Source organism: Cicer arietinum, chromosome 6 (assembly GCF_000331145.2).
Source record: "Cicer arietinum cultivar CDC Frontier isolate Library 1 chromosome 6, Cicar.CDCFrontier_v2.0, whole genome shotgun sequence".
NCBI lineage: Eukaryota > Viridiplantae > Streptophyta > Magnoliopsida > Fabales > Fabaceae > Cicer > Cicer arietinum.
Window position 1 is genome coordinate 4,745,363 of NC_021165.2, and position 10,150 is coordinate 4,755,512.

Below are 10,150 nucleotides of genomic sequence, written 5' to 3' on the forward strand. Positions count from 1 at the left end.
CCTTGGAGTATAAATATAATATAAGATTTGTAAATTACAGAGTTTGCTAAGACTGAAAGAACCTTCTGTCTTGTTGAGATGTCGGAAACATGACTTGCACATGGTAGAGCATGTGCTGGATGAAGCCACAGAAGAGTATGCTGAAAAGGCAGGTGTTGATCCACCCGAGATCATTGTTGACCACAATGTCTATCTTCCACCTGCACCCAAGCATCACAATACTCACGATCCCTACTGGTAATGTTTATGTTTTTAGATATTTTTGTTAAATATCAGGCAACTGTATAGCTCTAAGGCTCTGTTAGTGAGGGCCTTGCTTCTTTACTCATGCTGTACCTTCTTTCCCTTTAGTTACACTATATTCTGGTCAAAATAAGTCAAGAGATTCAAACCTAAAAAGGTTAACCATGCTTTTAGTGTTTTTAGTTGATTGAGAGGATACATCATAAAGTTGTATTAGATGTGATGCTGATTTAATATTTAGATATCAGTTCCAGTATAACTGATTATATTTGTGGAAATTCAGCTCTGGTGGAGTGGTGTTGGCTTCTCGTGATGGAAAGATTGTGTGTGAAAATACTCTTGATGCACGTCTGGATGTAGTGTTCCGTAAAAAGCTTCCAGAGGTAATTTTTGTGTGTATAGCTATTGTTAATTGTATTATCTTCATGATATACTTTCTGGGTCATTGTTTTGTATTGTTGACTTTCATATTATTTTCAACTAGAAAGGCAATTATTTTTTAGACATTTGAACTTTGACACTAAAATGCAACACTTCATCTGAGTCATACACACTTTGATAGACAACTAGGACAATTAAGTTCAATGAATGTACTAATGAGGATTGTGTCATTTTATTTATCTGATTTGCTGGTCTTGGAATATTTCGTTTCAGCATCAAATAACTACCACATATGTAAGAACATTGGATGAGATATGGCCTAAAAATGTGTATTAGTGATGTAGAATCCTCGTCTTACAAGCTTTTGTAAAGGTTGAGTTAGACCCAACCTATATTTTAAGATATGTTAACACTCGGGCTTGGCTCAAAGGGGGATTGGGGTACGTGTCATCTGCATAGTTGAACTTATATAGAGGCACACTGTTGTTGTTTTTTTCTTCCGTTTGAGGATGTTGAAAATGAACTGGTTAGCCATGTCAGGTGACTAATGAAGTTTCTCACTCATTGATGCAGATCCGAAAGCTGCTCTTTGGACAAGTTGCTGTTTGAAGACTTTGATTGCATTCATTGCTCCATGGATACTTGCATCCTGAATAGATTCCATTGCTTATGTAAACTTGTCATTTAAATAACTTCATTTTTTATAGAGCCAGATGTTCCCATATCGCTTGTGAACCAGGCATGCAGCATTCGTTCTTTTCTTTAATTGATGAATGTTTTCACCTTGATTGGATTTTCTCTGACTAGTTGCGGCTTCAAGCTTAGCAAATAATAATATATTGGACATTTCTGCCAATGCTGTAAACTTGTGATGTTTATTTTTCACCAATGGTTTGCCTGGTGCAAGTATATAATTGCTCTCTAATGGAAATATAACTCTTATCCAATGACCGGATTTATGATCATTATCCAGGAGAGATACCAAATTATGTTGTTTTCTTATTTATTTCAAAAGATATCGCTTGCCTATTTTTAAAAGAATTTCTAATGTTGGTGGTTTCTGAGTGTAACTAAACTCAAATTTTCAAAGTAAGGTCCCGTAACAATATACTTGTGGATAAAAATAAATGTGGTTTGAGGGATGATTAATAACTCGTCTATTAAGAATTTAAACCTCGTATATCACCTTAAAGAGTTTTTACATTGTTACTTAATTACAATTATTAGATATGTTTAATTTTTATTATAATTATCTCTAAAGTAATTTATAAATGATTGTAATTTATAGACAATGTAATTTAATTTTACAATTAAACTTTTCTATTAAACATGAAAAAGGTGGAAAAAGATTAGTTATCGGTGAATTGGTAGTCATTTTGCACCAAATTAAAAAATTGACACTAATCTAACTTGATCAATTATGATAGGCATTCACGAACAAGGTTTATAGAGCTTTGTTTTGAAGCTAGGAGAGGAGACCACAACTTTAGGCTTTGGAGAGAAGTAGAGGGGGAGAGTAATTGACTCCCATGGAACAAAGAGCTAACCTCGTCCCCTAAAAAAAATACACTGAATGAAGTTATTGGAATGACTTTTTGTTTTGCTACAAATACTCCAAATACTTTCACTCATTCTTAAAATTTTTCAAACAAAACGTGAGTGGAAAAATGGCCACACATTTTCCAATAGGAAAAATGGAAACATCACGTGTATAGTGTAGTGGACCCCTCTTCACTTTTACTACCGCCGATGTTTTTAATTAAGAGGATTCTCATAAATCATTCGTGATAATAAGCTTTGCAACAAATAACGGTTTTTTTTCTTCGATACTTTAATTTTAATTTTTTTTATTAAATTACTTTATTTTAAAAATTATATATTAAAATATTTTTTTTAAATATAAATTCCATTTGCAAATAATCACTCCTAAAAAAGTTCAAGTTTACAAATGTTATTTAATGAAGGGAATTTTTTTTTCAATTTTTTTTAAATTAACAAAAGCAAAAAACCTATATAATTAATGTAATTCATTCATAAAAAACAACACAAATTTTAAATTATATAAATTAATTAGAGTTGTTTATAATATTTGAACAATATTTTTGAGTATGATCAATTAACCGACATAGTATACATTTTTTAATACTTTTTTTTTTGATTTAATTACAGTTTTGGTCCATTTATTTTAGCTGAATCACAAAAATAGTCTCTTTTTATTTTATCTTAGTTTTGGTCCATAAACAGAACTTTAATCCAAAATTTAATGAAGTATCATTTTTTTAAGCCACACTACATCATTTATAATCATAAATCTCATATACAATTTTTGCACCACGAGATAGTGAGTCATAATGTGGCTTAAATAAACACACAAAACGACACTTCATCTAGTTTTGGACCAAACATCTATTTGGGGACCAAAATTGAAGAGAAATAAAATAAAGAGACTATTTTTGTAGTTCAACTAAAATAAAAGGATCAAAACTGCAATTAAATATTTTCTTTACTACGAGTACTATTTGAACGATATTTTTTGGATGAATACTATTAGAGAAAAAGTGGCAAGACTATGTCGGTTAACTAATCATACTTGAAAACATTGTTCAAATGTTACAAACAAATCTAGTCAATTTACATAATTTAAATTTGTGTTGTTGTTTTGTATAATTAAATTATATATATATATATTTAAAAAAATTGAAAAATTGAAGTTTTTTTTTTATTAAGAAAGGCGTTTAGTTCCCTTTATAAACTTGAAATTCTTTAAAAGAAGTCGCAAACATGGTTTATAACTAAAAATAGTATTTTAATATATAATTCTAAAAAAAGAGTAGTTTAAAAATATTTTTTTGAAATAGGGACATTGAAAAGAAAAACCCACAAATAACATTGGTCTTTTAAATAATTAAAAAACTATTTTAATGTAAAAAAATGATTTTAATTTGATAAACTAAAATTAATTAATTGATTAAGTACTTTATTGCAACTTGACGAAAAAAAGTACTTTCAATAATTTTTTTATATAATATTTTATTGCAATAATTAAATAAAATGAACTTTAAATAAATTTTATTTAGAAGTTAGATTCTAATAATATAGAATTGGATATAGTTTTTTGGTTGAAAGATATTTGTATCCTTTTAAACATTTGAATTTAATTTTTTCTTTCTATTTATATTTATTCTTTCTTACTAAACGTTAAATATAAGATGGGAAAGAAGTTGTTTCGGGTATAGTTAAAAGGAATGCTGTTACCGATTATATGGTTTTTGTTTAATTTTTTATTTTAAAAACATTAAAAAAAATAGTTACTTATATTTTATAATTTGTAAAATATTTTTATAAAAAATAAGTTTTATATCTAAACTTAGTTTATTCTTCAAATTTATTTTTTATTTATTAAAATTTTAAAATAAAACTAAAAATATTTTATTACAAGCGATACTCAGGATACAGTACCAAAATGTAAAAAAGGTATGAGCAAAAGAGGGCTGCTGACTATATATACAGTGTAAAATTAAATACATGCGGTTGACTGTATAGTGGATATTGTTCTCATCTAAAGAAGCTTGATTGAAGTTTTGATATATTTATGAAGTTAATTTTTTTATTTTAAAATTGGAAAGTTTTGATATTTTTATCAGAATTTTAAACTAATAAAATAATAATATAATATATTATAATTAACATAATATACAATTTTATGATAATTTTATATTTGATATATTAATTATTTACATTTTTAAAAATAAAAATAATATTTTTAATAAATTTTATAAATAGTAATAATTATACGTCACTCTAGAACGTTTCAATTTATTTAAAATATGTGATATTGTTATTTTTTTTAAATAAAAAAATTCGAATTATTGAATTTTAAAATATAATAAAATGAAAGTAGTAGAATTAAATATAGAATTAAGCAAAAAGGAAGTGGAAATGGTAAGAACTATAAAAAACGCGGTCGTTTTTGTAAGAATTGAAAGACATCTTGGAGGTAACGACGTCTACGGTAGCTCCTCGTTGGTGGTTAAGTCACTGTCTCTTCACACCCTCGACGAGTCCGTCAGTTCCAACAACAAGAGCAAAAACACTTCACTCCTTCCACTCTCACCAAACAAATATTTACTATTATTATTAATTAATTAATAGATAAATACAGAAATAAATTTTATAACCTCACTCAACCTGCACTCTGAAATTGAATTAAGCATTCACCAAACCCCTCTCTCACCCCTCCCTCAAAATTCAACAACAATGGATTCTTCCACTCTCTCTCGCATAGGCTTAGCGGGACTAGCCGTCATGGGCCAAAACTTAGCCCTAAACATCGCCGAAAAAGGCTTCCCTATTTCCGTCTACAACCGCACAACCTCCAAAGTCGACGAAACCGTAGATCGGGCCCACCGTGAAGGTTCTCTCCCGTTAACCGGCCAATACAGCCCCCGCGAATTTGTCCTCTCTCTCCAACGTCCTAGATCAGTCATCATCCTCGTCAAAGCTGGCAATCCCGTCGACCAAACCATCGCCGCTCTCTCCGATCATATGGAGCCCGGTGACTGCATCATCGACGGCGGTAACGAATGGTACGAAAACACCGAACGAAGAATCCAACAAATCTCGAATAAAGGTATCCTTTATCTCGGTATGGGAGTATCCGGCGGCGAAGAAGGTGCTCGTAACGGTCCTTCCCTCATGCCCGGTGGGTCTTACCAAGCCTACAGCAACATCCAGGATATTCTCATGAAGGTCGCCGCTCAGGTTGAAGACGGTCCTTGTGTCACTTACATCGGCGAAGGAGGTGCCGGAAATTTCGTTAAAATGGTTCATAACGGTATTGAATACGGTGACATGCAACTTATTTCAGAAGCTTATGATGTTTTGAAGCACGTTGGTGGTTTATCGAATTCTGAACTCGCTGATATTTTTGCCGAATGGAACAGTGGTGAACTCGAGAGTTTCCTTGTAGAAATCACTGCTGATATTTTCAAAGTGAAAGATGATATTGGTGATGGTTATTTAGTTGATAAGATTTTGGATAAAACCGGTATGAAAGGTACCGGTAAATGGACAGTTCAACAAGCAGCCGAGCTTTCTGTTGCGGCGCCCACGATTGCCGCTTCGTTGGATTGTAGGTATTTGAGTGGGTTGAAGGAAGAGAGGGAGAATGCATCTGCGGTTTTGAAGGAAGCAGGGTTGAACGAGGAAGCAGGGTTTGTGAAAAGTGGGATTGATAAGAAGAGGTTAATTGATGATGTGAGACAAGCTTTGTATGCTTCAAAGATTTGTAGCTATGCTCAAGGGATGAATTTGTTGAGGGCAAAGAGTGACGAGAAAGGTTGGAATTTGAATTTAGGGGAATTAGCTAGGATTTGGAAAGGTGGGTGTATTATAAGAGCAGTGTTTTTGGATAGGATTAAGAAAGCTTATCAAAGGAACCCTAATTTGGCTAGTTTGATAGTGGATCCTGAATTTGCTAAGGAAATGGTGCAAAGACAAGGAGCATGGAGAAGGGTTGTTGGATTGGCTATATCGGCCGGGATTAGTACACCTGGAATGTGTGCTAGTCTTGCTTATTTTGATACTTATAGGAGAGCTAGGCTTCCTGCTAACCTTGTTCAGGCTCAGAGGGATTTGTTTGGAGCTCATACCTATGAGCGGCTCGATCGCCCCGGCGCGTTTCATACCGAGTGGACGAAAATTGCTCGTCAGAGTGGTACTGGTGTTGCTGCTCTTAATTGATCATTGGTGATGTGTCACTTTTGTGTGGTTAGTTCAGTTGTTTCTTTGTTGGCTGGTTAATGCAGCATTTGTGTTGCGATTGTATGTTTCTGAGGATCTTTGGTTATGGTTAGGCAGAGCAACTATTGTTTCCTTAATATTATTGTTTTTGCTTTTAAGTTAACAAATAAAAGAAAGGCCTTGTCATTTGAATTAATCAGGCTTTTGTGTTTCAACTTTGCTTCCTTAAGTACACTTTGAATTGTTGATGCTTTGTCTGGTAGATACATTTCAAGCTGTGTTTAAAGATTGTGTATTAGCAATAATAGAAACATCCTCTCAGGCTTCAATATATTTTTGACTTTGTTTCCTTAGCCTTACTTTGCTGGTGATCTTGGTGCGTATGTCCTGAAAGATTCCCTCTTTTTGAATATAACTTGAAAGTATGACCAGTGTTGTTTTTTTTGCATGCATTCACATGCTTATGCACTTGTATGGTTATTGAAGTTGCTGTTGTTACCTTGCTAGCTAAGTTTTTATTTTTTTTATCCATTTCTTTTTCTTTGGTAAATCAGAACTTGGGGATGCTTTTCTGATATTGTTTCTTCTGGATTTTATTGGAGTCTCCGCTCCTTTTGACCCTGAGTTTACACTTTACAGTTGTCGGAGACTAATTAATCAATTTAAATTGCCTCATGCGATTGGAAAAGGTGATTATGTGTTAATTTTGGCAATTAATGGCCTTGTTAGTTAACGTATTCCTAACAACTAGGCCAGTACAAGAGAATCAAAAGACTAATAAAACATTCTTGAAATATCTAGGAAATGCAGTCCATCATTGATGATCAAAATACAAATGCTTTATTCATTGGTCCTAAGCAAATAGCTCAATTGGTGAGTAGAGGGACGCCTAAGGAGAGCTAATAAGAAGATCCAAAGTTTAAACTCTATAAACTAACATAACCCACTAATATCTGCCTATATAAAAATGTTTTCTTCATTGCACAGAAGGATCGAACCTTGTAACATATGCACTGACAAAAGACTAATATCAAAGTGACAAGGTTAATTGAAGAAATTATGACATTCAAGAAAATGAGATGATTTACGGAGCAATGGTCTCAAGAACTGGCTGAGTTCTTGTCACAGCTGCGGAAGGCATTTTACTATTGCCAACCCATCTGCTTTCAAGAACCATATCTTCAATAGTGTGTTTCTCCGTGTCTTGAATCTTTTTGGTCTTGAGAAGTCTCATGGATGAAAATCCCACACAAGCCAATGTTATCAATCCAAAAAATCCAATCACACACCCAATCACCCACGTATACCACCGCCGCCTCTTCTTCTCTAATGGGAGAACAACTGAAAAATGACCCTGGTTTTTTGAGTGGCATACGCCAGGGTAGCTCATCTCAGTGAGTTGAAATGTTCCATTCCCATTGAAAGCCACACATCTAGCCCTTGAGTTAATGTCACTCATAAAAGTTACAGTTGGGAATTGAATAGATATAGGTTGCCCCATTGTGTTTAGATTGAGGTTTCTGAAACTCTTATCCCTAACATTTGATGCATCAAAAACCATGAAGCCGACAACAGAAGAGATGAGTGAGTAACCTGGCAAATTATAGTAGTGGGAAGACCAGTTACCTAAGTTCTGGTACACAATAGCCAACCTCCTGACATGGGGGATAGACACGGTTCTCGGTGGGATCTGAAAGTAGCTAAAGTTAGCACCTTTGTTCCAGAGCCTTCGGCTTCTAAGACGTACTACTGAAACATCCATACCAGAGAGGTTCTGCGGGAGAAGAGCATCGTATAGAGAACCAGTTTGAGATCGGTGATGTTTCGCCAGTGACCTGAAAGCAAAATCTTGAACCAAAGAATTCAATGATTCACTGGCAGTATTGTTCGAGCCATGTGTCAAGGAGCAGAAACACAAGGTGACAATCAACACCCAGATCATGTTTTTGGAAAGAACTATGTAGAACTGTTTTTGGTCTTGTTGCTTTATTTTCGTTAGAATAGAAAACTGATTATAGATGTAAATGCAGCACCAAGTTCAATGATGGTTGCTTTCCACAAAGAACAAGCATGCTCAGGTTTGGGTCCCAACCTGGGACTCCAAAGTGAAGAAAGACTCAAAAAGTTTGACTTGGGTCATTCTGATTCCATTCGATAACAATAAGGCTATTTGTTCAGTTAGTGCATGTGTGCATGTGTCTAAGAATCTTTGTCACTACAAGGTCAGAAACAACTTTAATATGCGTTGATTTCTCATTTTCTCTCCGGTTTGGGAGGCAAATTTAACAATTAAATGATTGATTCCACTCAGCAATTGGAAAATGAAGAAGCCAAATTTGGCCCAAAATCAATGTGAAAAAAAAGAACATTCAGGCCCATACATAGACGCCCAGCCAAAAACAAGAATTGGGATTGAAGTCCACGAGATTTTATACTTGGTCAGGACACGATAAGAAAGGGAAAGTTTTACTTTATACCCCACACTCATACTCCTACCCCAATATTTTATGAAAACTATCCATTTTACTCTTTATAAAAAATAATAATTTTTTTTTCTATCCACTAAATTCAATTTGAGTTTCAGAAAATTTCAAAAAGAAATTTCTGGAACACATTTTTTTTTCCAAATATATATCAGAATTTTTTTTTTAAATTTTCCAGTACATAAAATTCAAATTTTTGAAAATATATGTGTACTAAAATATTTGAAAAACGATTTTTGGTACCAAAAATCTTATACTGGAAAACTTTAAAAAAAAAAAGTCGGTACACAAAGTTAGAGTTTAAACCCTAAATTCTACTAAAATACATTTGTGTGTACTAGAATGCTTGAAAAAAAAATTCAATACACAAAATACATATATTTGTGAATCAGAAAACTTAAAAAAAAAAATTACAGCATAAAGGTTAGGATTTTAACTCTAACTCTTCTAAAACACAATATGTACCACAAAACAAATACAAAAAATTGCGGTACACAAAAAAAATACATTTGTGTCTCGAAAAACCTAGAAAAAAAATTTCAGTATATAAAATTTAATTTTTTTAAAACACATAAATTTTGAATTTTTTATTTAAGTTTTTCGAAATCCAAAATAAGTTTAATAGAATAAAAAATTTATTTTTAAAGAAAAAAGAATAAATTAGATTCTTTATATAAAATGTAAAGATAGAAATGTTAGTGTGGGGTACTGAGGAGATCTTTCTAAGAAAGGGTTTCACTTTGACCCAATAGGCGATATTTTGCTTTTGAGGACGAGAGTTTGTTCAGGATTGAATTGTCTCCAAAGTGATCTTGTGTACAATGTACATTTAATGATTTTTACTATGCATTAAAGTTATTTTACATTACATGGAAATCGATTCTTAAAATAATTTATAAACATCATACTCTTCAACTAATTATGGATGTCTTTACAAATGAAAAACTTTTAAAAATTACACAGGATCTAAAATGAATAATACATAGTACATAAAAAAATGTAGTGCTATCACATTTATTTATTTATTTATATATTTATTTTAATGCAAAAATGTAATTCTATAAAAATTGAAGTGAGAGTTCATAACAACGCATTTTCATAAACGCCCAAAATTTCTTCATCGCAATAAAACAATAAAGATGTCTATTTAATTTAATGTTAAATATGTAAAGCGCACTCACGATAATCTAAGAGGACCCACATCCTTCAAAATTAATTTTGATTCTTTAAATGGATTCCACACAATTCTTTATATTATTCTATATTTTTCAATTATTTAAACAACTTAACTACATTTTTTT

General features: G+C 32.4%; 3 protein-coding genes across 3 annotated transcripts in view; 2 read left to right on the plus strand and 1 right to left on the minus strand.

Moving 5' to 3' along the window:
- LOC101506538 (V-type proton ATPase subunit E-like) overlaps positions 1-1,480 on the plus strand; it is a 3,442-nt gene extending 1,962 nt beyond the window's left edge. The window contains exons 4-6 of the mRNA XM_004503590.4: positions 41-237; positions 527-626; positions 1,198-1,480. Coding sequence (XP_004503647.1) covers positions 41-237; positions 527-626; positions 1,198-1,233 — 333 coding nt within the window. The 3' untranslated portion in view covers positions 1,234-1,480. The remainder of the gene's footprint in view (positions 1-40; positions 238-526; positions 627-1,197) is intronic.
- Positions 1,481-4,677: 3,197 nt separating this feature from the next.
- Positions 4,678-6,719, plus strand: LOC101506872 (6-phosphogluconate dehydrogenase, decarboxylating 1, chloroplastic). The gene has a single exon (XM_004503591.4). It carries the CDS (start codon positions 4,882-4,884, stop codon positions 6,364-6,366), a length of 1,485 nt encoding a protein of 494 aa, XP_004503648.1. The 5' UTR covers positions 4,678-4,881; the 3' UTR covers positions 6,367-6,719.
- Positions 6,720-7,162: 443 nt separating this feature from the next.
- On the minus strand, positions 7,163-8,599 carry LOC101507202 (uncharacterized). The gene has a single exon (XM_004503592.4). The coding sequence runs from the start codon at positions 8,306-8,308 to the stop codon at positions 7,451-7,453; it is 858 nt and encodes a 285-aa protein (XP_004503649.1). The 5' UTR covers positions 8,309-8,599; the 3' UTR covers positions 7,163-7,450.
- Between the last annotated feature and the right edge of the window lie 1,551 nt (positions 8,600-10,150).

Bases quoted from the DNA above. Each gene is read 5' to 3' on its own strand.
- LOC101506872 (XM_004503591.4), top strand. From the start codon at position 4,882: ATGGATTCTTCCACTCTCTCTCGCATAGGCTTAGCGGGACTAGCCGTC.
- LOC101507202 (XM_004503592.4), bottom strand. From the start codon at position 8,308: ATGATCTGGGTGTTGATTGTCACCTTGTGTTTCTGCTCCTTGACACAT.